The following is a 25,187-nucleotide window of genomic DNA, read 5'->3' on the forward strand; positions in this document are numbered from 1 at the left end:
GTTATTTCGTTGATTATAATACAGCGCATAATTATCCAGACTATTTGTATAACGGAACGATTTGCAGCCACACAGTAATTAATTCGTAAGAAAGTCAATATTCCGGTTTGGAATTGCAATCAGCCCAATCTATTGCGTCAGATTGGGTTTATGTTTTATATAATCGTCAACTTGTAGCCCAAAAGTGTTTATAGACGAGCACTTTATAGCATATTTTTTGGAGCTCATTTTATGCTTAAATATAGGACTAGCAAATGAACATGACAAACCCTAAACAGAGCTTCAAATATACAAAAGTTGTTGCGCTTTTTCGTGCCTTTAACAAATGTATAATTAATCAATCGAGAGAGAGAGTTACATTTTAGCTGCCAAAACAAAATGGTAGCTAACTAAGTTTGGTTTTCTCCCTGGAATATTCCTAAGGAATCTTTTTAGTCTTAAAATAGTTTCCCATTTCTTTCTGCACGAATTGGCGGAATTATGAAACGATAAAAGATGGGTCTCTAAACATTAAGCAGTCTCTAATGGCTACCACCAATTGCTTATAAACTTCTTTGCCACATAGAAATATAATAAACATAGCTCAATAGTTTATAGCACTGCAAATTAAATGTGCTAAATTATAGTCCCAGCAAGCCAGAAGCCAAAGTATGATCCACATCCAAATTATTTCTATGCTGCTGCCATAAATTTTCGTTGAATAAAATTGAGCTTAAAATTGTTTTCTTTAGAAAATAGAATTTTATTTTCTGTATGCTGTTCATATTCTAAGTTGTGTGCAGTGAGTCCGGGCTAATCCAAGCTCAGACTTTCTGCTTCGAGTCGAAGTCAAGTCCAGGTCGATGCTGTGCTTATTCCTTGCTGGGGTGAGCCTGGATCCAGGCCAGGGACTTCAGGATAGCCTCTGGGATTGGTGGGCCAACGGGCAGCAGATCGCTGGTGGGCTGGTAACCGTTCTCATCGGCCTTGTAGGCAACGCGAACATGGACACCCTCGGGGGAGACCCACTCGTAGACGCCATCGATGTTTCCGTGCACATCACCAACAGCCTGGGAGGCTGTGCCGTCGCTGAGGGACAACACCGTCTTGAAGCCATCGGGATTGACGTCGTTGATCAGCTCCTTGACCTCGGCATTCTCGATGGCGGCCACAAGGGCGGCAAGGGAGCAGATAAGCAGCTGTAAGAGATTGATCATTGACTAGAGTCAAATCATTGATCACTATCCAGACGATTAGCTACTTACGATCTTGAACATTTTGTATTTGATTGTCTGACTAGAGAACTTGTGAGACTGATGCCAAAATAAATGCGAATGTCGCTTTTATACACACGAATCGTGGATCTGTGAAGCCTCGAAGCTGATGCAACCCGTTTTCAATTAACATTTCGATTTCGCATAATCTTTTTCAGCTTATCATATTCTTCGCACGTGTAGACTTGTCTGCTGCACTTTTTTGTTTTAACTCTCCTATGCAAATGATTATAAAAATATTCTCTCAGCAGATTCCTTGATCCAGTGGCATTTTCGTTATTTCGTTGATTATAATACAGCGCATAATTATCCAGACTATTTGTATAACGGAACGATTTGCAGCCACACAGTAATTAATTCGTAAGAAAGTCAATATTCCGGTTTGGAATTGCAATCAGCCCAATCTATTGCGTCAGATTGGGTTTATGTTTTATATAATCGTCAACTTGTAGCCCAAAAGTGTTTATAGACGAGCACTTTATAGCATATTTTTTGGAGCTCATTTTATGCTTAAATATAGGACTAGCAAATGGACATGACAAACCCTGAACAGAGCTTCAAAAATACAAAAGTTGTTGCGCTTTTTCGGGCCTTTAACAAATGTATAATTAATCAATCGAGAGAGAGTTACATTTTAGCTGCCAAAACAAAATGGTAGCCAACTAAGTTTGGTTTTCTCCCTGGAATATTCCTAAGAAATCTTTTTAGACTTAAAAAAGTTTCCCATTTCTTTCTGCACGAATTGACGGAATTATGAAACGATAAAAGATGGGTCTCTAAACATTAAGCAGTCTCTAATGGCTACCACCAATTGCTTATAAACTTCTTTGCCACATAGAAAAATAATAAACATATCTCTATAGTTTATAGCACTGCAAATTAAATGTGCTAAATTATAGTCCCAGCAAGCCAAAAGCCAAAGTATGATCCACATCCAAATTATTTCTATGCTGCTGCCATAAATTTTCGTTGAATAAAATTGAGCTTAAAATTGTTTTCTTTAGAAAATAGAATTTTATTTTCTGTATGCTGTTAATATTCTAAGTTGTGTGCAGTGAGTCCGGGCTAATCCAAGCTCAGACTTTCTGCTTCGAGTCGAAGTCAAGTCCAGGTCGATGCTGTGCTTATTCCTTGCTGGGGTGAGCCTGGATCCAGGCCAGAGACTTCAGGATAGCCTCTGGGATTGGTGGGCCAACGGGCAGCAGATCGCTGGTGGGCTGGTAACCGTTCTCATCGGCCTTGTAGGCAACGCGAACATGGACACCCTCGGGGGAGACCCACTCGTAGACGCCATCGATGTTTCCGTGCACATCACCAACAGCCTGGGAGGCTGTGCCGTCGCTGAGGGACAGCACCGTCTTGAAGCCATCGGGATTGACGTCGTTGATCAGCTCCTTGACCTCGGCATTCTCGCTGGCGGCCACAAGGGCGGCAAGGGCGCAGATAAGCAGCTGCAAGGAGGTTGAATTGTTGATTATCCAAGGGTGCTCCTGGGCATTCGATACTTACAATCTTGAACATTTTGATTTTGTTTCAGGCAATAGAACTTGTCGAACTGATGCTGATCTGGAAGCAAGCATCGCTTTTTATAGGCCAAAATGAGACTGCGGAACTGGAAGCTGATGCAACCCGTTTTTAATTAGCATTTCGTTTTAGCATAAGCAGCAGCCCCCGCCCAAGTGTCAGTCGACTTATAACTCATATGCAAATCATACTCATAGCATCTGAAGCTACTTTCTGAAAACATTCTCCAGCCACGTGAAGTACTTCAAAAATCAAGGAGCGCTTTCGCCTAGCTCTCTGAATGTTCAAGCGAAGATTAAGCCTGAACCAAGTAACCCAAAAATTCTGTTAAAATTATATTAAACTTCATTTTTGTCATTCATGTTTGCTGTTCTTTCTTTGTTGCAAATTTGCGAATAAAACTTTCTTTTGTAATACATTTAGTAGCATATTTTTCGGGGTATTCGAAGCTACAACTCTGGCAGAAAGCTGCGTTCTGTTCTGGTTAAAATGAACGGCCAAGTCTTTCAAGCTATAAAGAGTGTTTCAGATATATTCGACACTTGGTAAATAATTCAGTTAAATAATAAAACACTTGGGGGCAATAGAGGCACATACATAAATATTAGAAGAGGAATTAAAGGTGGCACGTAGTTGAAATTCAGGTTGGAGTTCCTCTCTTGTACCAGGAAATCTTGTTAAGGGAAAAGTATAATGACCTATGGAACTCTTGAGAGTCTGCTGTGACTGGCTGACCTACCATTTAGGCTGCTGTATATTAACTTTTCCCTATTTATGGCCATGGCCACGTACCCTCTTCTGTAGCTACATTTCTGCTTGGAATTGCAATCTTCCAAGTCTCTTACCCAGTTTTCTAGCTAGAGGATGGCACACAGGTTTCTCGACTCCAACTTCCCTGCACTGGTCTCATTTTTAGCATCTATTTAGAAGCGTAATACCCGTTTTTTGACATTTGTTTCGCCTGTTGTCGAGGGAGAGCGAATTTATTGACGCAGCATTTGCTAGCTTTATGGCTGATATCCGACATTGGAAAGTCCGCCTAAAGCTTTTGTTCGGGTAATTCATTTAACAAGTGGAAACAAGTGGATAAAGAATCATATATAAAGACTGCGCTCGAGCCGAGTTAGTTATCAGTCAACGTTCGTTCACGGCAAGACAGTTATCAAGCATCAAAAATGTTCAAGTTTGTAAGTAGCTCAAACGGCCTCAAGAACTGAGGGACTCTTGAACTCACGGACTCTATATTTGCTCCTACTAGGTGATGATCTTCGCAGTTTTGGGCCTGGCAGCCGCCGTGGCTCCAGTTTCCCGTTCCGACGATGTCCACGCCGAGGTGCAGACCCTCAGCTCGGACGTGCGCGCCGATGGCTTCGACACCAATCTCGTGGTTGACAACAGCATCCAGCAGGCCGCCAGCGGTGATGTCCATGGCAATGCCCATGGCAGCTTCAGCTGGATCTCGCCCGAGGGCGAGCATGTGGAGATCAAGTATGTCGCCGATGAGAATGGCTACCAGCCCGTGGGTGCCGTCCTGCCCACTCCACCACCAATCCCAGAGGCCATTGCTCGTGCTCTTGTCTGGCTGGAGTCGCACCCCCAAGCTCCCGAGCACGGAGTCCATCACTAAGCTCGATATGGATCGCACAACGGACTGTCCTATGGAAGCGTATCTGCCCAGCTGCATAGCCGTGCTACTCGATTTCCAGAATAATAAATGCATATGCTTAAAGCACTAAAAAATCAAAAACAATTTTGCGATTTTATTTAAACATTTAGTTTGGTTTTGGAACGAAGTTGCGGATGCACTTGACACAGAGACTTATAGTTGATTATTGGTGGGAGTTCCTGTGGAGTTTCTTGAGCGAGTGTTAGACATAAATAAGTGGGAAATACTTTGTTTCTGTGTTAAAAGTTTCTAAGAGCGTGGTTTCTTCTTGTAAAGAATTTTAGTAAATATATTACTTTGGCTGGAGAAAATATGCATAGATTTTTATATTTTTAACCCTGTAACTGTAATCTTTTTTTCTATAAAGACTTACAATAAAATATATACTTTTTTAAGGGTGACTTGCTCGAATTTGAAATGGCAATTCAGCTGAGCTCCAGCCTCATGTTCATCGTGACATTGATGAATGTATTAATGTATTTGTGGTTGAATGTTTCCATCTTATAAAATATCATTTAAACACATTTACCGTGAATAAAATAGTTATAATAGTGTTCTCTTTGGGTTGATGCTATTTATTTGATATATTTAAACAGATAAAGCTGAGTAAATATATGAGAAATATTGTTAAATTCCTCCAACTTTTTAGTCCACAGTCTGAGAAGATTCCTGTCTAATTTCCCGTCTAAATAATCAACATTAACGTGTGTACATGTTCCCTTATCGATATCTGCAAAGGCGGAAACACCGATCAGACACCACAGACCAGACAATAAATCAACTTGAACGATCGGTGGCACTGTTTGATGTCTTTCTTTGCGCTGCAGAATCTTCTGTGCTTTGCTGAAGATTTGCTCTAGAGTGTGGCACCACGTCCATTTAGAAGATTGCTAACAAAAAGTGGGCGGTTATTGTTGTTTCTTCAGGGGGGCCTGGATGAACTCGTTTTTGGTGATTTTTTAGGGTTGCTGTCGGACTCGTTTTTGCACTTTTATTGATGCGACTGTTTCATTTTAGCATCTATTAACAGATTATACGTGCACATACAGATATATTGTTATATACTATAGACAGCTACGATGTTTGGCATTTGGTCAGCTGTAGCCGTGTGACGATTTTTTGGTTTGTTGCTGCAGCTGTTGTTGTCTTTTTGTGGGTGCGGGCGCATCCGATATGTCATCCCATAACTCAGCGAGACAATTGGATGCAAGTTGTGGGGCAAATTTGTTAGGTGAAGCAACTGGATTAAGAACCATATAAAAAGGCTCGGCCCAGCCAGAGTCAGACATCAGTCAGCGTTCGTTCACGGCAAGACAGCAATCAACAATCCAAAAATGTTCAAGTTTGTGAGTAGCCACAAAGGACAGCAGCACAGCAGGACAGCAGGACACTGACGTGATCTTCTAATGGTTGAATCTTCTCCTTCTAGGTAATGGTATTCGCAGTTTTGGGCTTGGCCGCCGCCGGTGTTGCCAATCTACCGCATGCTCCCGTGGGACGCGCCGAGGATGTTCATGCCGAGGTCAAGTCCGAGCACAGCGATGTGCGCGCCGATGGCTTCGATGCTGATCTCCTGGTGTCCAACAGCATCCAGCAGGCATCCAGCGGTGATGTCCATGGCAACATCCATGGCAGCTTCAGCTGGATCTCGCCCGAGGGCGAGCATGTGGAGATCAAGTATGTCGCCGATGAGAATGGCTACCAGCCCGTGGGTGCCGTCCTGCCCACTCCACCACCAATCCCAGAGGCCATTGCCCGTTCCATCGCATGGCTGGAGTCGCACCCACAGGCCCCCGAGCCCGTGCACCACTCCGTGCATCATTAAGGCCCCCAACCACCCCGAATACGCAGCGCACCCATGGACTGTTCTCTGGACACCTTTCTCTAATTAGTTCTAAGAATTCTTCTTGACTTTCAAAATACATGCAAAATGATAACAGTAACGAGCGATGACTTGACTCTCCTTGACTTTCGGTTGTAACATAACGGTTTTTGGACTCGTCCAACGGGTTTCGCTTTCGATTCTCGCCACTTTTTTGTAGCACAATCAATTGATGTTTTATTGCGTTCAATAAAGATGTCCGCCACAAAATATTGAAGGGGAAAACGTGTTTCGAGGGCAGGGAAGAGCCGGATTTGTGTAGTCTCTGCGATTAAGAACATATCCAGAAGGCAATTGGAAATGGCTGTGAGGAGTAGCTAAGAGTCGGAGCTGCTCAGAGGACTGACAATCATTTCTGCTTGCCTTCTGCTAAGTCATCTATCTGCAAACACATCGACAAATTAGGTTCTTCAAAAGGAGCTGAAGAGCCAGTCCATCAGCTGTTCTGCTTGTGTCAAGAAACTACCCTGACCTTTTTGTTGGGAATTATTATAATTATTGGCAGAATTTTGTATAATATAATTCATATTTCTGATCTTGGATACCGGTTAAAGACCAGACCAAAGCCGAACAGGGTGGAAACTTTAATTGGATGCCTAGAAACGAGTTCACCAATATGCAGCATAAATTGAATATGCCCTAGATTTTAATAGAGCATTTTGTGCACAATTATTACCATATTTTTGATGAGCAATTTATCTCGCGAGAAACCCGATTCGCTTGTGCAGCAGTTAAGAATTGAATGCCAAAAGGCGCCAAGATGCAAATTTGAAAACGATAAACTCGGCATTTGTCGTCATGCTGTTAATGCCACATTAATTTAACTGTTCTTATATTCGTGCTTATGATAAAAACAAATGAAACCAGTTCTGAACAACAGCAGGTGAAAGAAGTTCCCCCTAGAAATCCCAAAACGAAGCTACTTTATGGGTCAGCGAATAGCTGCAATGGGATTTCATTTGCAAGGAAACATCCCTTCGAGGAGTTTTGTTATTGATTAGAAAACAGATCCCAGTGCCCGGTGGAATGCACAATTAGAGCAATGGTTGCGAGTTGGGTTTCCCTTGGGGTAAAGCAAATCTAAATGCAGCAGGGAAATCCGCTGCAGTTGAAGTTTGTGTGTCTGTTGATTAGGTTCGTTAGCACTTCAAATCTGTTCCAAGACTAAGGATTTGCTGCACAGATAATAGGGATAAAATCAATGATAACAATGCCCATCAATCTGTAATATAAAAGAGCAACTGAAACGCTTCCTAGTGGCTAGGAATGAATAACAGTTTGCAGCTGTCGGAATATAATTAAATTTGCTTCGCTTAATTGGCCCACAAATAACACATCAAATGGCAAAGTGTGGGTCGTAGCACAGCAAAAGCACGCACAATATAGATTTACACTCAAATGATGGACAAACATTTGTCTAAAACCAAATTCGGACATTAATTAAATGGCCATTTGTGGCGGCACAGAATGACAGGAAGAAGATAATCGAATTACACGTGGCACACACGCAGATGAGTGTGAATTTCTGCACTAATTAATGTGCGCTTCGATACGTTTTGATTATTATTGTTATTATTATTATTACATATGTGTATTTTATTTATTTGTTTTGCCAGCTGTGTTTGTGTGTGGTTGTGGTTTTTGTCCTGCTGCTGCTTGGCATCCGTTTCCTCAAGTGCCGCGCGGTGTTGCATCTAACCTTGAGTCGCCGCTGCTGCTGCTGCTGCTGCTGCTGCCTACCTCGCCCAGGTCCAGCTCCTGCGCGCGGCTGGCCTGCACTCACTTGCTGAACTTCAGGCCCACTAAAAAAAAGGAAGAAAGGGGCAGGAAAAGTGTGACAACAAAAATAATTAATGGCAAGGTTTCTAATTAATGAGAAAGTCATTAAAGTAAGCGCGGACATTCCGCAAAGCAATTTCGCTTGGATAAACCAACCTCCTGCATTCCGCTGGGCCTTCATCTTGGAGGGTTTCTTGCGCAGATCCGCCAGGCTGAGGACACCGCTGCCGCTCGGTCCATGCGTGTCGATCTGCATGCTCTCATCGCTGTCCGAGGCCTGACTCTTGAGTATTTTCTTTAGGTTTATGAGCTGCAAAGCAAACAGAAGTAATCATAATGCTTTGATCTATGGCAGCTCCCAATCTTATACTCACATCTTTCTCCACGCGATCCTTGTTGAACAAACGCTTGGATTTCTCGGCATTGGCGTACTTGATCTGATTCTCGATGCAGCTGGAGACGCCGTCACAGGAGTTGACCCACGCTTGGAGTGTCTCCACAATCTTGCCCGTGTTGCCCGGCGGTATGTCCCGACCCTGTGCGTACTCCACCTCAAGGATGCGTGTGTTCTGGAACAGTTTGCCATGAATGATGTCTGCAGCAGCAAAAAAAGAAGCACAGAAAATGCATAAAGTTTTTCCAGGCACAACTAATCCTCTCAGCGTCTTGTTAACTTTCAGCTGACTAATTGCCCAGAACGAACACTGTCTGAAGTTGGACTAAAGTGTCGCTTGAAGTGCACTCGAGACGCCTAGTGACAAGCCAAAGGCTTTGCTCCGGATTACACTTTCCACACGCCCACCCCCCAGAGGCGCGTCAACGCTTTTTTTGTGGTGATGAAACTGCAAAGTTTTCTCGAATGCAACTGAAACTTTCAGCTGCCTATGCAGCATATCCACCTGCCAGTCGTTGCCTGTGGCCAGCGTGTCAAAAAGTCATTTTAGCCTTTTCCACATAGCTGGGAATTTACTCGAAAAAGCTTTTTTGTGCATACCTGTGACGTGTGAGCCTGCAGATGGAAATTGTTGGCATTTAGAGCTGCATTTGGATTGACAGCTTTTTAAGGGACTTCATTGAAGTTGTCACCGAAACCTTAACTAATTAAACAATGAGCTTAAGCCGAGTCCCCGTCCCCATCAATCTTTCTTTTTCATTCCCCAAGTGGTCGTAATCTCCGCTAGGGCTACTCCCAAATCAATTAATCAATTAGAAAACTGACACACAACAGACTCATAAAATAAATAAGCAAACGAAGGCCATCAAATCCAAAGCCGGAAAATACTCTAAAATCCACTGGCAGGACACACACAAGCCGGAGTAGCAATTAGCTCTTGTCTGGAATTACTCCCCGAGTCCAGGAGAATTCGAGTCGTGTGTCTGTCTGTGGCTTGGTGTAATTCATTTGAAACTGTTTCAAAACTTTGCTACTGCGCGTTTCAAATTTGCCCTAGCAGATTAGAGCGGGGATCTGGCTGCGTGTTTGTCGATTGATGGAGACACTATTTCAGCCGCCAGGGCCAGGGCCAATGCTTTGCTTTTCCACCATAAATGTCTCTCCTCTTTGGGCCATATAACTAAGGCCAGAAGTTAAGCCCTTAAGCGCTTTTTCCCGTCCAGCTTGAACTTACGAGCAAGTGTCCTTGAGCGGACCCAGTTTTACTGCCATTAGCTCGGTCGTGTCATGAATATTGCATGGAAATATGCTGGAAATTCGCACTCAGATTCAATTAAATTTCGCCTTAACTCTCTTTAAGTGATTTGCTGTGACAATTTGTCAAAAATATTTCTAATTAGCTTGAGAGCAAATTGAATTTGATGGCGACAAATAATTGAAAAGCAAGCGCCAGACGGGCGCAGCTGGAAATCGGATTGAAATGGCAGGCCTGTAAAATGTTGTGCGCCATTTTGGGCGTTGACATGTGTCTTGTCTTGGGCGGCTCCCATTCCTGCCAGTCCTGTGCATGTCACAGTCTCTGTGGTGGGCTGCGAATTTTGCGGCTTTTTCCTGTTGCGTGGCACGAAACGCGCAGCGCATACAATCAATCATGCTTAATGCCTGCACCCACAAAATTGTGTAAAAAAAAACAGCGTTGACGGACATGACGAAACGAATCGCCCGAGTGGGCTGTCGACACTGTGGCCTGGCCTGGCTGTGGCTTTAGCTGCAGCCTGAGCCTGAGCCAGAGCCTGAGCCTGTAGCTGTTGCCGTTGCGGTGGCGATTGCGATTGTTGCAACATTTTTGATGGAAATAAAATTGTTAAAGCCTACGCCACAGCCGCTCCACGAGTATTGTATTAATAATTGGCAGCATAAATAAATCTTTATATGCTCCCTCCCTCGGGCGACTGGCAGCAGCGCCTGTCAGCTACAGAGCTTGGCAATATCCCCCCACCTGGCGCAATAAAATGGGAACGTATTAATTGAAATTTTAAACACAAAAGCCCCAGCAGCAGCGGTTACTACAAACGCGTAAGCTAAAAATGGCGGTGGTGGCGGGGCGGCTGGGCCTAACCTCATCGGGAATGGCAAAACTTCAGCCATGAATGTGAAGTCGGGGAAAGCGGGGAAAGGGGAGCGGGCTGGTGCAAAGTTTTCACCTAAAACCGACTGAAAGTGCACACAGATTATGGAGCTTCCTTCACCGAAATAAAGTTTATACCGACAAGTTACGGGCATAAGCCGGAGGCCCATGAAAACTATGAAATGCAGCTGGAGTGGAGGCTGGAGTGGAGGCTGGAGTGGAGAAGTAATCAGAAACAGCTGCGCCATCAGAGTTGAGCGACATTGAGAAGGGTTTTGGGCCAGGAAATGCACCTGCAGCTGGCATATCCTGCACGGATCAGCGTCCCTACACGATTTGTTCATGGATTTCCATTTGATACGATTACTTTTTGCACTCAGTTTAACATTGAAATGAAACGAAATCCGATTTGCAGTGGCCAAACACTGGTGGCTAACTGCCTGTAAGCCGATTTCCATTTGTTTGTGGGTCAGTAACAGTAACAGCTGTAAGACTCTTAACCTCTTGCCCACTGGCACAGCAGTAAATCCCACGAATTCCCTTCTTTTTTTTTTTGCACTTTCCTCTGCTGCTTTTCTGCATTGCAAATCCCTAGAGTAACATAAAGAGCAGGCATGCCAAAAAGGAGGCTCTTGAGCATGCGGAATTATGCGAAACTTGCCTTTGACATAAGGGCTTACAAAAGAAATTAAAGTCTGCGCCGCAACACGCCACAACCATCCAAAAGGAGCACCCGAAGCTCAGCCCCAGACCTCAATGCAGCCAGTGGCAACGGCACACATGAAACATGGCGGGCTGCTGGCATGCCACCATGTTGCAGCGGCATCTCTCATGAGTTTTTGGCCCATTTTCGAGGCCTCTGCTGCAGTCGTTCGTTAACAAATCTGCAAAGCATATTAAAAACCTCTCAACTGGGTCAGCCAACGGCAGTTCTATCTACGCTAATGGGATTGAGTTTCGCTCTTGCAACGGCAGACAAAACATGAATGTGCAAATCAATCAGCAGACAACAATAATGGAAAATTCACTAATGGTTCAACGGCTTTCAAGTGAATTTCAATTATAGAAAGCATTTAATTACCATAAAAACTCCCCCCAGCCACCCCACACAAAACAAATGGGCCTCTAATGCCAGCAGAAGCAGCATTAATGAGAAGGCAAACAGAGAGCGAGCCATCTCTGCCCTGGAGCACGCCACTCTCCACCTCCAAGTACATTAAATTGCGATGTCAGATTACGGCAGCGTCTAATGGTATGCACTGATTTCGGATTGCTAACATCTTTCACCTGCCCCTGGACTGGTGCTGGTGCTGATGGCTATCATAATATAAATCTCAGTCGCGATTCCCTAGGATTTGGAAGCAATTAGAATGGGGCAGGCACAGCGCCCACACGGGTCGCGGTGGGGGGATGGCAAATGTTATTTATAAGACAGTTGGCCTTCAGGGCACAAGGCGTCGCTGGAGTTGTCACTGAGCTGTTTGCTCTGATAATGGACGACCAGCAGTTGCCATTCAAAAGTTGTAGCATGTTTTTTGCTTGGCAACCGCACCCTCTGGGCAGGCAGAGCGCTCGCTGGTCAGTCTCTGTCAGCTTAACTGTGGAATCAATTACTGCAAAACAGAACCAAACTCTGACCAATATTACTCCTGCAGTTGAGTTGCATATTTCTGTTTCTGGACCAACACAAAGCTGAAATATCCACAGCAGCACCACGAACCACGCACCACGCACCACGAAGGTTTGCGAGCACCGGACATGGGGGCCATACATTCTGTGTGTGTCTTGCGGATTCCGGCACTCGAGGGCTTAACAACAGTTTGGTTTGCTTGTTGTGTTTGATTTACGGCTGTAACAGAGAAACCGAACACCCAAAGTGGAAGCCATACGCATTTTTGAAGCAGCCACAGCTCGGGTAAAAGCTGCCAAAACTGAAGCAAAAACTCCCAACTAATATGGGAGCTGGAACAGAAAGCACAAATAAAGTTTGTCTGAGCCAGAGACCATTCAAATTTGCTGCACAAAACGAGTGATGCTGCTCCAGCGAGCAATCAATGAGGAAAAGTGTTCATCCAGCTGTCGCCGCTGAGCTGCTAGTTGGAGCAGAAGGTGCAGAACCAGCAACTGGTGGGCAGCGGCTAATGAATCGGGCAAAAGAAAACATGGCCCCGACATGGTCCAGGTCCGTGAATCGTTTTCAAGAGGAGCGACAGGGGATGCGTCAGCTGTCGAGACTAATCAAGTGCACTGCCCCCCAGGGGGGCGGTGGGGAGTGGGCGTGTCACGGACTTTATGTGCTGCTGATTCCACCAGCTCGAGTTTTCAAAAAATGCTAATTAAGTCTGCCCCGCCATTCGTTAGTTACTGTGCGAGAGTTTCGCGCGAATAAAATTAGCATTTGATACAATTATGCAAAATATGATGAGAAAATACTCGGCCAGGAGCCAGGAGCCAGGAGTGGCCATGAAAATTCACGTCTTTGGGTGTCTGTTTTACGTGAGCCAAGTCCGCCCGCATAAACTTAGAACTCTGCAAAGGCAAAAGACAAACTTGAAGTCTCTACCGCGAGCTGCAGCTGGTGTCTACTGTCTGCTGCCTGCTTGCTGTCTGGGCTAATGTTTGCCTAAACTTTTTCAATTAACTTTCAGGCGATTATTTATGGATCCGAGAGTGTGTCCCAGTGCAAGTGCTGGCGCTGACAAGCCATTTGCTTACCCGCATAGATTGCCTCAATGATGATATCCTCCAGATGACGCACGTTGTCGATTTCCAGCTCTTGCTGCAGCAGGGCGTATGGAATGCTCTTCGTTTTGATGGCCAGCGACACGATGGTCAGGTGCTGCAGCTTCTTCTGCATGGCCGGGCTCAGCTCGATGTAGTCCCCGGCCTTGGATCGATACTCCTTGTACGTGCCATAGGCGAACAGGTTCAGTGTGTTGTAGTACTTGGCATCGGGGCCATCTTTAAGCTGCGCAATACAAGCAAACAAACAAACAAACAGAGTTATTAGAGATCAAAGTAGAGAGGCAATTACTAACCTCCGCCACATTGGGCTCCACGAGCAGCTCCCCGAAAACGAAAACATTCGGCGCCTCCAGCGCCTGCTTGAGCACGTCAAGCAGTGCGGCGCCGGTGGCGTTCTTGGCCAGCACGCAGAACTTCTCCAGGAATGTCTCCTTGCTCTTGGCAGGCTCCTCGTTGTCCAGCAGCATATCTTGAGTCATTTTGATTGCTTAATTTGTTTTTTATTTGTTTACTTTGTTGATATTTTTGGCAAACGTAAACCGGGATGCAATGTGACCGCGGATTTGATCTATCAAAAATACCGCACGACCCTCAACAATATACCAAAATATACCTTTTCATTGCAAAATATACTTTGTGGTATTTGGGAACGGCTGCTTCTTGGGAGAACTGCTTAAGAGGCTGGCTGCTATGAAACAGAGCGGGCAACTTAAATTTGTAATAATCATGCACGGTGCAGAAAGAGAACGTGAACCGTAAAGATAGATGTTTACAGGGATTTCTAGATAACACATTATTGGCAGAGAAATATCTGCAATGGTTTATTTTCTATTCCTTCTCTTCGAACATTCGTTTTTGCGCTTCTTCCTCTCTCCTCTTCACCAACAACACATCAAGCACATCACTGACCCCTTCTAGCCATTCACCGTTGCATTAAAAAGTTGTCACTCGGCAAATGCACAAACAAATGTTTGCACTTTAGTAGTAGGAGAAGGAGAATGCAAACGTCAAAGTTAAGAGAGAGCATCAAATCGGCGACTCTCTATCTTTCCATAGTTTGGCAATGTTCGGCTTGTGGACTGTCACCCCTTGCACCCATCAACATTCACCGTTGCATTAAAAATTCATCAAACGCACACTCTCTTGGAGCAGGAGAGGAGAAGACAAAATTCAAGAGAGCATGGAATGTTCTAGAAACAAGCCACCTACACATTTAAACCTGCGCCTCTATCTCACTATTTGATTTTTCGGACGGAACAAAGCGCGCGGTTTTAAGTGAGCTCCTCGCGTCGGGTCGCGAAAATCGGGAAATAAATCGAAAATCCTCCCGGAAAATGTTCGCGCAGTGAATTAGTGCAGTGAAGAAAAGCCATACAGTAAAGTCTTAAAAAATATTTAAGAAAGACGGAAAAGTGAAGAAAAGATCTGGAAAAATCCCGAAAAGTGCACATCCATGTTGGCGGATAGCTCCCACAAGTGAAAAAGATGATACGATTGTGAAAACAATAGTTTCCATGTATTTTTACGTAAAATAAAATAAAATACGTAAATAGGCCCCCAAAATGGCAATGGCGTCGCAGTTTAGGGCTGCTCATGCTCGTTTCCAGCTATTGGAATTTGAGAGGAAAGAAGGCGAGGCAAAATAACGGCACTATGGTGTGATGTGCACGTTGGCTTGAGTTGTTTTTTGTTTTTGTTTTCTGTTTAGTGAGAGTGAGCTCTAGTGCAGGTAAAGAGCACGAGATGAGAGTGTAAAGTCAGTGGAAATATTGAGCGCATTGATCGCTACTCTGAGTGTTTTTTTTTTTCTGTGGCTGCGAATGGGAGTGTAAAGTGAGTAAAGTGTAAGAGTGAGTTAAAAGTAAAAACAGTTAAAGAAAGAGCGGAAAAAAAATCTCACTCAGTGAAAAGTGCAAGTGCTAGTGCAAGTGATAGTGCAAGTGTTAGTGCAAGTGTTAGTGAAAGTGTAAGATGGTCATTATGACGGCAAGGAGTGCCTAGCGGTTCGGCAAAAGTGAGTGAAGTGTTGTAGTGAGTTCAAATGAAAAACAGTTGAATGTCCTGCAAAACTAAAGAAAGAGACTAAAAAAATCTCACTCAGTGAAAAGTGCAAGTGCTAGTGCAAGTGTTAGTGCAAGTGTTAGTGAAAGTGTAAGATGGTCATTATGACGGCAAGGGGTGCCAGGCGGGTTCGGCAAAAGTGAGTGAAGTGTTGAATGTCCCGCAAAACTAAAGAAAGAGCGGAAAAAAATCTCACTCAGTGATAAGTGCAAGTGTTAGTGAAAGTGGAACATGGTCATTATGACGGCAAGGAGTGCCTGGCGGTTCGGCAAAAGTGAGTGAAGTGTTGGAGTGAGTTCACATGAAAAACAGTTGAATGTCCCGCAAAACTAAAGAAAGAGCGGAAAAAAAATCTCACTCAGTGAAAAGTGCAAGTGCTAGTGCAAGTGTGAGTGAAAGTGGAAGATGGTCATTATGACGGCAAGGGGTGCCAGGCGGGTTCGGCAAAAGTGAGTGAAGTGTTGGAGTGAGTTCACATGAAAAACAGTTGAATGTCCCGCAAAACTAAAGAAAGAGCGGAAAAAAATCTCACTCTGTGATATGTGCAAGTGTTAGTGAAAGGCGAAGATGGTCATTATGATGGCAAGGGGTGCCTGGCGGTTCGGCAAAAGTGAGTGGAAGTGTTCCAGTGAGTTCAAAGTAAAAACAGTTAATTGTCCCGCAAGAGTAAAGACAGAGCCGCAAAGCGTATTCGTTTCGTAAACCGTTCGTTCAAAAATCCGTTCCGTTAATCCTCCCGTCGTAACCACTAACTCGACGACTTCTCACAGTAGCAGAAAATGCTGCTTATGGCATAATATTATTGCCCAAAAGGTAAGTGAGAGCAGAAACGTTTACTGTTTTTCCTTAACCATTTATATATTTAAAATTCTTAAGGGATTTTTCTGTGCTCTTAGACCTGTTTTATAATATTCTGTACCCATTTGGACTGATCATTTTACCTACTTTCATTCCATTATGCTTAAAGCTTAGCATCTTTATTTTAAAACACTTTGCACACCATTCCGCCCACACACACCCAGGCAAACACGCCCCTTGGGGAGCTATAAGGAAGGCAGACAAGAGACTGGGTGAGAGCAAAAAAAAAATATTCCTTAGGCCACTTTCGGCTGCCAAAACTTTGCTCCTGCCCCAGACACACTTGCTTGTTATTATTGTAAGGGGCCGATAGAGAATATGAAAAAAGGTGCAGGGTTGAAAGTTGAAAACCCTTTATATGGATGGTCTGGGTGTGTGTTGGGGGGCAGTGCGGTGGAGCGGCTTTTCTATATGGGATTTGCCTGCTCATCGATTATGAAAAGTTAACTAAAGGTCAGAGTCCCTCAGGGCAAACACGCGGAGATCATGACCAAACAAGGAGAAGCCTGAAAAAACTTTAAAATGCTACAACGAAACTCGAGTATCCATTAGTTAAACAGATTGCCTGAACCTTTCTTCGTGCCACCATCTCATCTCCTGGCATCAATCGAAAATGTGCGTTTTGTTTCACTGTCAGATGGAAAGTACCAATGGAACAGACACAACGCTTGACCAGGAAATTGACCAGGCTGTTTCCAATTTTTCCAATTGGATTGACACGTCTATCAATGTCCACTTCGCACTGCCCACCTGCTGCCGCCCACTTAACTCATTTGCCGGAGGGCGGGCGGGCGTGAGGGCGTGCATGGCGCTCGCCTGGTGGTACATTTTATATTGGATTTTTCGAATTTTGGATTGGCGCTGCCTGCCATTACAAAATTGTTACAGTCTCTCTGCTGCGGCATGGCAGCCGTGGGGCTACGTTCCGTACATTTTGTGGTTTCAGGAAAGTGCAGCCCAGCCGTGATTAGTTTACCGGGTGCGTTTGAAACGTTTTCGAATTAATTTGGAAATGTTTCGCTTTGGCTTGGCTCGCCACGCATTCTGTGCGAAAAAGTTACCTCCGGGGCAGAGTTTTAGTTACCCACCACAGTGGACGTGTAATCAAGGAGCGGCAGGGAGTTTTGGCACAGGCAGAAACTGGCAGCTGGCAGGATGTCTGTACAACTGCCTAAAGGCATGAAAAACCATAGATAGTTCAATGTTTCATTTCTGCTAATCAATAACTGGACATGCAGGATGCAGTGCTGTCCAGGGACACACAGGGTAACATGGAGTTGTACCTATTTTTCGCTGCCATCTGTCAGTGGTGCCGTGTCATGTGCTATGGATAAAGTTTCTTCATTTGGTATTTGTTCTGCCTTTGTTCTAAAATTGTTGTAGTTGTAGATATTTCACTTTGTCATTAATTTGACACACAATGAATCGGCAGTTGGCAGTTTGTTCGGTTTTTCGGTTGAGTTCAGCTTGTTTCGGCTTATGTACGTACATTCGAGATTATGGAACCCAAAAGCTTTCAATTTAATTTGCGATTTGCGGCATGGCAATGGCAAGAAATTTCATCATGTGCCGCAAGAGGATGGCATGCCACAAGCCACGACAGTTGACAACTAAGCTTTAAAATTAATTACACTTTTTCACTTTCGAATCTATCATCAACATTCACATGGAGCATCCCTCAGTCCTCAGCTTCTAAGTTTGTTCGTCACTAATCTCTGCCACGCCCCCAACCACTGTTTGCGTATTAGCCACGCGCCCTAACAATTTGCTTACTAGGCCATAAAAATGTATGAAAATAAAATATCAAAACAGTTTCATGCCGCCACAATGGCCGCATAAAAGCCGTGAGCACTGCGAACGCGTTCGGCATGCAAAACGGCTTGCAGCTAACAGAGCCATGTTAGCGAGGTTAACAGCGCCATGTTAGCTCGGATAACAGCGTATAACAGTGTGCTAAAAGATTGCGACTTCGGCTACCCCTGCGTATGCTGTCGGGTAGCAGCTGCTCTGGCTGTCGTCGTCTTTGGCTTATCATATTTTTTGTATCAAGCCACTCGGGCGAGGAATTGACCTTGCTGGGTGTTTGGCGCTCCGCTCATCAGGACCTAAACTGCTTTTGCTGAGGCCAGGCCAGGCCCCGCGATTATTTGGCTTACTTTGTGTATTGTTATGGTTATGGTTGTTGGCGGACTTATCGATGGAAATGACAGCAGCAAAAGTTCCATTCAGAGTTGTTCCACGTGAACTTTTTCCAGAGTGGATTATTTCGCTGTGCCAGAGAAACAAAATTAAACAAAAGTGATAAATTAAATAAAGAACTCCAGTCGGGAATAAAAGTTGCAGTAATTGGGAAAATATTTGGAATATGCAACAAAAGGTTGCACAAAGGACCGTTATGCTTTGGCTGCCCGTTGCCCTATTGTGAGCATTTTTATCAGAGCTTTTGAGCGAAGAATAAAGCAACGAAAAAGGTTAAAATGCAATTTGTTGCAAGCATAGCGGAGAGACAGAGTAGGTGAAAGAGAGAGGGGTCTGGGTAGGGGAATACTGTAGTTAATCTCTGGGATTCATAGTTGCCAAACGGAAAACATCAATTAGTTGTGACAACATGCACACACACGATGAGGGTTCCCGGCGATAACAATGTCAAATCCAATTCGGGTAGAACCCAAACCCAAAACCAACCCACCAAAACCCCTAACCCGCAAACCACTCCACGGGGAAATCCACACATGATGGAGGAAACAATCGGATATGGAAATGCTTTATACACATGGAAACTATTCAAGCATTGCATATTATTATAACGATTTTTGTTTATTTTCGCTCTCGGGCGACGTGCAGAAACAAAACTACTGAGGGAGCAGGAGGAGGGACATAACAAATGTTGACATGTGCGGGGTTCCAAGGATAACACGGACAGCAGTGAGCAGTGAGCAGCAATCAGGGAAACAATTTGTGGCATTCCGGATTTGGTTTGCCACTTGTTGACATCCAAATTGGATCAATAGATGGCAGAGAAATGGAATGGATTGCTTTGAATTGAATCGAATTGGATTGATGGGTGATACATGCCAGGTCTTGTGATTCACTTTCAATAATCGGATACCAAGGTGAAGCGAGTAACGAAAACTTTTTTGATAAAGTGTACAACAAGCAGCAGCTATTCCGTGTGAGTGCCAGAAACTAGTCGGCAGGTAAAATCGATAGATGGCAACTGAAAGGCAAACCATACCAGTCAACACTTAATCTTCGAAACTTAAATTTGAAGTAGTGTGCTTGAGCATTTTGCCCTCCAATCAATGGGTTGTCCTGCCTTTGGCTACTCTTCCTTTAAAAGTTTAAACCTGGCAGACACTTGCCACTCCCCTCATATGTCGTGCAGGTGGTGGAGTGGCCGTGCCCTCGAGGTAAATGGGAAAAGCGGCTTTTGTCTTGTAATCGAGAACTTAAACATTTAACAAGTGGCTAGGGGTCTAAGCCGACAGCCAGCCGACAACCTGGGCCATCAATTTCAATCTGCATTTGTCTATTCTCAGCACCTGCGTGGAAAGGCTCTTGCGTGGAGCTGTCAGGGGGATAACAAAAATTGATGAATGTTTTTAGCATGACTCTGCTGGCAGTTACCCAAAACAACAAACCAACAGGAATTCGACTTTTGAAAAATAAACACACACAAATGGCTCCCAGGATGGGGCAGGGCCAAAAGTCAGAGCGTGTGTGGAGCGGAGCGTAAGCATTATCGCCATCATTCATCCCAACGAGGGGAAGCACCCAACAACACAAAAAAAAAACCTATCAAAACAAACGATAATGTGGTCCCTCTTCTGGCCTGACGATGTGCAGGATGGATAATCAGAATGTCGATGCCATTAAACGACGCGATGCGAGGGTCCGCCCAGCTCCCCTATCGCGATGATGTGCTGATTGCCCCCAAAGAGTCTAGCAGCCAAGTCAATTGGTCAGTCAGCAATAAAAATCAAGCAGAAATAAGAATCAGCGCAATTCCGGCTAGTCTTTGTGTGTCTGTGGGTGGGGGGGTATCCATATCCTCGAGCTCGTCTCGTTCTCGTATATAAATCGAATTAAATCAGGTTTAAATGGCATAACGAGTGTTTAGTGTTGACCATATTCTCTCAATGGCATAATGAATCCGCAATAAAGTGAGTTTTTATTAAGTTTCTGGCATTTGTTTGCCGCATCGAAATGGAAATCGAAATCGAAATCGGAGGCCGTTCGACCTTGTTGTCCTGCTGCTGCCTGCCAGACCTTCTGTCTTTCCGTGGATGGCTTTTAAGCTGTAGAATTTCCCTCGCATTAACGTTAATTAGTCGTATTTGTTCACTTTGTTGTCGAAGTTTTAAGCTCCCGGGCATTTCGAGTGTCGTTTCATTATTCAGGATGTTGGGCCAGCAGCAGCGCAAGCAGCCCTTTGGCAGTGCCATTTTCAGCTTTCAGCTTTCAGCCTTCAGATTTCCCCCCAGCTTCTCCATTTCCATTCATCGCAGCTCATTAGGCCACGCAATATGTTGCCTGCTCTTTGGGGTATCGCTGGCAAATTAAACTGGCCAACAATGAGACCAGGCCAGGCCAGGCCGGCCAGTCGACCGCCATTCATCTTCGTTTCATTATGTTCCTCTGTGGTAATCGTTGATGGCCTTGCTCCCACCCCTGGCAACAGCTTGCAGGCAGCCACAGTCTTTCCCACTGTCCACTTTCATTGACAAATTTATTTATTAACATTCGAGTTCATTAAACCAAAAAACTCAGTCCACTGGCGGAGGCTCAATTCAGCTCGGAACAGAAGAGGCTTTCGGCTTTCACACGCCTCGCTGGAACTTTTTGGCCAAGCGCATAAATCACTGGCCCGTCGATGCTGCCGGGTGTCTAGTCCCACCAACAAGATTCACCACCACCAACACTACTCCCTCCGCAATCTTCTGTGCCGCCTGCCCATCAGTTTGGGTTTCCTTCTCATTGCGCGCCTCCTTGTGCTGGCGGAAAAGTTGCCCTTGCTCTGGGGCGGCTACAAAGTAGTTTTTAAAGCTTTTCCAAAATATCTTTTGTTAAGCCGCCAGGCGTGAGGGGAGGCAACTGTGTTGTGGCAACAACAATATCAACACAAGGAGCGCGCTTAATCCATAAAGATTTATTTGCAAACAAATTTCCCTCTTGCCCTGCCCGTCCCCCGATTGGCCCAAAAAAGTTTTTTAATTAAATTTCCACAGAAATTGCTGTAGACATAAGTGGAATATGTTTAAGTTGCGCCCAAAACATTTAAGCGGCGGCCCCTTAATTATCCAATTAAAAAAAAAACTTTGCACTGGGATTTTTGGCAGGAACAAACCATTCGACGATTGCCAAATGAAACATTTGGAGCCAATCGGAGTTTCCAATTAGTTTTTGTGTCCGCTTAATTGCACTTTTCGCATGTTATTTGCATGTGTGTGTGTGTGTGTGTGTGTGTGTGTGTGTGTGTGTGCATGGAACAATGTGCTGGCATTTTGTCTAAAAGCATAATGATGTAGGCAATGCAACCGCAATTTCCCGTCTGCCGTTTACTTTTTGCACACAAATGTCGACACTGCCGTAAGGGAATTAAATTTAAATGCGGAGCATGTGGCTACAGGTTATAGGATACAGGCTAGACCCTTGTACCGTGTTAATAATATCCAATTAATGAATCAGTTCTAATTCCATTGCAATTGCAACAAACATTTGCAGTCCAGACTGACAGTAAGTTATGGGAAGTGGCGCCATGTAGCATGTGCCTCACATGGAGTGCTCACTGAAGTGAGTGTAATTATAATGCTGCTGCTGCTGCTGCTTCATGGTAATGTATACGGTTGCCTGAATGCTCAAATGGGGGTGAGGAGTGAATCCTTTAACGGATGTAATGGATCCATCTCTCATGGCATACCCACAGTCTCAAAACTGACACACCCTTGATGGTTAGCTTAGCCGCTGGCAAAGTGAAGAGCATAGACAGATGGCTAAATAAATTGCTATACATGATGTACGTGAACTATGTTAATTGTTGAAATTGATATAAAATGTATTCTGTTACTTTTCTGATTTAATGTAATGGCAGAAATTAAATTAAATTGATTTTTGCATGCATTCACATTCATCCCCCATCATTTCAATTAAACTAATTTTGCAAATATTTATGCACATAATGTGCATCTATTTTCAGCAATAATGAATTGTGCACTCGTTATGCAGTTGGCCTGGCAATCTGATTATCGTTTAGTTGGTTTGGTTCCTCTTCGATTTTAGTTGTTTTGCTTTTGAATTTGAAATAACATTAGCCACTAAGTGATAGAATTACAAACAGCAGCAACAGCTTTGTATTTTCTGGTGATTTTTGTTTTTGTTTGATATTTCAGTCAGCTCCATTGTTTTTCTGGCAATTGTTGATTTTAAATTAATCTTTTTTGTTTTGTGGTACAAATTTTACTCGTTTTCCGAGAAAAAAAAACATTATACAATTCCTGTCACTGTCCTGTTGCACTCAATAAAAACGTTTCCTTTTATTTGTGGATTTTTTGTATTAAACAGCCTTTGATGGTCGGAAAATCTGTGAATCTGTGAAAAAATGTTAATTGAGCAGATTTAATGCTGCTTCTGATTACTCAGGTAATTGTTAAAATCAATTAAATTGAATTCATTAGCTTAATGAATTGAATTCATCAATTATCTCCATCATTAATCAATTTATGTCCGCTAGAATGCTTAAATATCAGAAATGTGCAATTAAATCTCCACTTTTATGAGTCAATTTTTCTAAGATATTTAAAACTGTATAATTCGTAGATAGAAGAAGCTGGCGCAGCTTGCATAGAACGAATTTGAATAGTTATTGTGATGTGTACTATGTATTAGACATAATTCTCTGTTAAATAACATATGCCTTATGCTATTAAGTTGGCGTGGTTCGTGCATTGGCTAACGCAAAGCTCCGAAAGAGTGGAAGCTATGTTAAGTCCTGACTTTAAATTTAGCTGTTACTGTTAGCTGAATCCGAGTTGAATCCACTCCAAATATAAAGCAGATCAGCAAAATGCCCTTTACTGTTCTGAGAAGGGTATATACATGTCCACATAAATTAAAATTCAATTAAAAATTATTTTAATGGGAAATCACATTTGGCCCTGCAAATGAAATCAAAACAAAGGCCACACAAAGGCTCTTAATAAATAAAATAAACTCCTAGCCCTTTCCTTATTATCCACAATAACAAGAATTAAAAAGAACAACTTATTGAAATAGTAATTAAAATGTCAATAATTTGAAATTTATAATTAAAATCGAGCAGTTTGAAAATGTTTCTGTGACAGCAAAGTCAAAGGAAACGAACATTGCAGGAGTTGCGAGAATTTAATGACATAACCAAAATCTCCCTTTCATTGGCGAAAGTCCGGCTTAAATGTTGCTTGCCCTTACTGGCCGTCATCAATGTCAAATGCCAAACGAATCTCAATCTTATATGGGCTCAGGTCTCTCTCTCACGCGCGCAGACATCTAATGACGTGAGCCACATATTGGAGTGGCAAAATTGTCAAGCGAAATAAGAGCAAAACTGCATGACCCTGGGCTAGATTTATGGCCAAAAATCCAGAGAGCCGAGCCGGCACTTGAAATCGAGTGAAAGGCGTCAGCAGTTGAATTCCAAGTACTCGAACTACACGAAATTGCCACAAGCGCCGCAGTCCCCGCCCCCGTCCCCGTCCCCGTCCCCGTCCCGTCCACATTTCGGCTTCGCTCTCCTGCTCGTAACACATAAGCGGATTATGCAAAATGCTGAACAGAAGGGATGTGGCAGAGCGCAGGGAGGAGTGAAGCTCCCACCGACTAGTGGGTAAAGTGCAAGTCCAATGCCAAGAACCAACAAAAAGTACATAAAAAAAAAACAACAAAAACCAGTTTCAGCAGCTGACGCACCAAGGGAATTTACCTGTTGAAATTCCCCACGATTTGCGTAGCTAATTTTCGATGTGATACCATTTTGGGGGGAATCAACTAATTGTGGATGGATAATTAACACCGCTTAGAGAGCGCGACTCCCTAGAGTCGCGAGCAATTCCATTTATCAGACGCAATTGCTTGCCATGTTTACCAACAGAGTCATATCGGTGGTCGCTGCTCTAACGGCATCATGTTCTGTGTGTTATCTAACCTTATCTCTAACGTCGGTACAAATTCAACGTAATTGGCCAGGCAACAGGCGGAAAGGTTCATTGCATTCCCCGATGACTTCAAGTCAACTTTGGAGCGGTTTAGAGAGAGAAGAGTTGTTCATTTTCACCTGTCAGTCGCACTTGTTCAACATTTATCCCGTCCCACAATTGAATTCAACAAGTCGCTGTCTGGCATTTAATGAATGTTCCTGCTCAAATGCAAGCGAACGAGCCGACCTCCCACTATCGAGCAATCTAAATCAGTTGACAGCGTTCGTTACACTTCCTCGACGAGTTCAGAGCGCGGCTTGTTGAGTGTTTCTCTCGGGTAATGTGGTTGGCAGCAGCCCCGAACTGGCCTCTAGATGAATCAGGAGGAGCCCAAGCCCATCGCAAGCCATGGCAGCTGGCGGTCAACCACAGATTTGTGGTAAATTAGAGCCTTGACACGCCTACGTGTGTCAGCCCCAATCTCCGCTGTCGTCACGTTTCTTGTAAGTTCGCTCAAGGGAATGGAATGAAATTGTATGTATCAGCAATCAATATTTGCATCGGAATACACGTTTGAATTATGCAAATGTATCGGCAATAAACGAAGTGAGGAGAGCTGAAACCTGTTGCCTCTATGGATCTCTGCTGCTGCTGCTGCTGCTGATGCTGCCGCTGCTTGCGGCTGTCGCAACAGTTCATTTCCATTCCATTTCATATTTAGAAGTC

General features: G+C 44.0%; 5 protein-coding genes across 6 annotated transcripts; 2 read left to right on the forward strand and 3 right to left on the reverse strand.

Moving 5' to 3' along the window:
* Positions 1-706: 706 nt before the first annotated feature.
* LOC117584217 (larval cuticle protein III/IV-like) lies at positions 707-1,342 on the reverse strand. Its single transcript, XM_034272995.1, has 2 exons — positions 1,245-1,342; positions 707-1,178 (listed from the first exon to the last, which is right to left on the reverse strand). The coding sequence occupies exons 1-2, from the start codon at positions 1,254-1,256 to the stop codon at positions 852-854; spliced, it is 339 nt and encodes a 112-aa protein (XP_034128886.1). The 5' UTR covers positions 1,257-1,342; the 3' UTR covers positions 707-851.
* A 902-nt stretch (positions 1,343-2,244) lies between these two features.
* Positions 2,245-2,829, reverse strand: LOC117583457 (larval cuticle protein III/IV). The gene is made up of 2 exons (XM_034271761.1): positions 2,763-2,829; positions 2,245-2,704 (listed from the first exon to the last, which is right to left on the reverse strand). The coding sequence occupies exons 1-2, from the start codon at positions 2,772-2,774 to the stop codon at positions 2,378-2,380; spliced, it is 339 nt and encodes a 112-aa protein (XP_034127652.1). The 5' UTR covers positions 2,775-2,829; the 3' UTR covers positions 2,245-2,377.
* Positions 2,830-3,856: 1,027 nt separating this feature from the next.
* Positions 3,857-4,459, forward strand: LOC117591915 (larval cuticle protein 2). The gene is made up of 2 exons (XM_034285307.1): positions 3,857-3,964; positions 4,036-4,459. Exons 1-2 carry the CDS (start codon positions 3,953-3,955, stop codon positions 4,402-4,404), a joined length of 381 nt encoding a protein of 126 aa, XP_034141198.1. The 5' UTR covers positions 3,857-3,952; the 3' UTR covers positions 4,405-4,459.
* A 1,303-nt stretch (positions 4,460-5,762) lies between these two features.
* Positions 5,763-6,386, forward strand: LOC117591914 (larval cuticle protein 1). Its single transcript, XM_034285304.1, has 2 exons — positions 5,763-5,789; positions 5,873-6,386. Exons 1-2 carry the CDS (start codon positions 5,778-5,780, stop codon positions 6,266-6,268), a joined length of 408 nt encoding a protein of 135 aa, XP_034141195.1. The 5' UTR covers positions 5,763-5,777; the 3' UTR covers positions 6,269-6,386.
* A 1,569-nt stretch (positions 6,387-7,955) lies between these two features.
* LOC117591818 (COP9 signalosome complex subunit 7) lies at positions 7,956-13,909 on the reverse strand. Of its 2 annotated transcripts, none has more exons than XM_034285153.1 (5): positions 13,665-13,909; positions 13,342-13,594; positions 8,479-8,699; positions 8,261-8,414; positions 7,956-8,130 (listed from the first exon to the last, which is right to left on the reverse strand). In XM_034285153.1, the coding sequence occupies exons 1-5, from the start codon at positions 13,848-13,850 to the stop codon at positions 8,105-8,107; spliced, it is 840 nt and encodes a 279-aa protein (XP_034141044.1). In that variant the 5' UTR covers positions 13,851-13,909; the 3' UTR covers positions 7,956-8,104. The 2 variants fall into 2 exon arrangements, with proteins under 2 accessions (XP_034141044.1, XP_034141046.1); XM_034285155.1 differs by having other exon boundaries at positions 7,956-8,127; positions 13,665-13,908.
* Positions 13,910-25,187: the final 11,278 nt, after the last annotated feature.

Source organism: Drosophila guanche, unplaced genomic scaffold (genome assembly GCF_900245975.1).
Source record: "Drosophila guanche unplaced genomic scaffold, DGUA_6, whole genome shotgun sequence".
Classification (NCBI taxonomy): Eukaryota; Metazoa; Arthropoda; class Insecta; order Diptera; family Drosophilidae; genus Drosophila; species Drosophila guanche.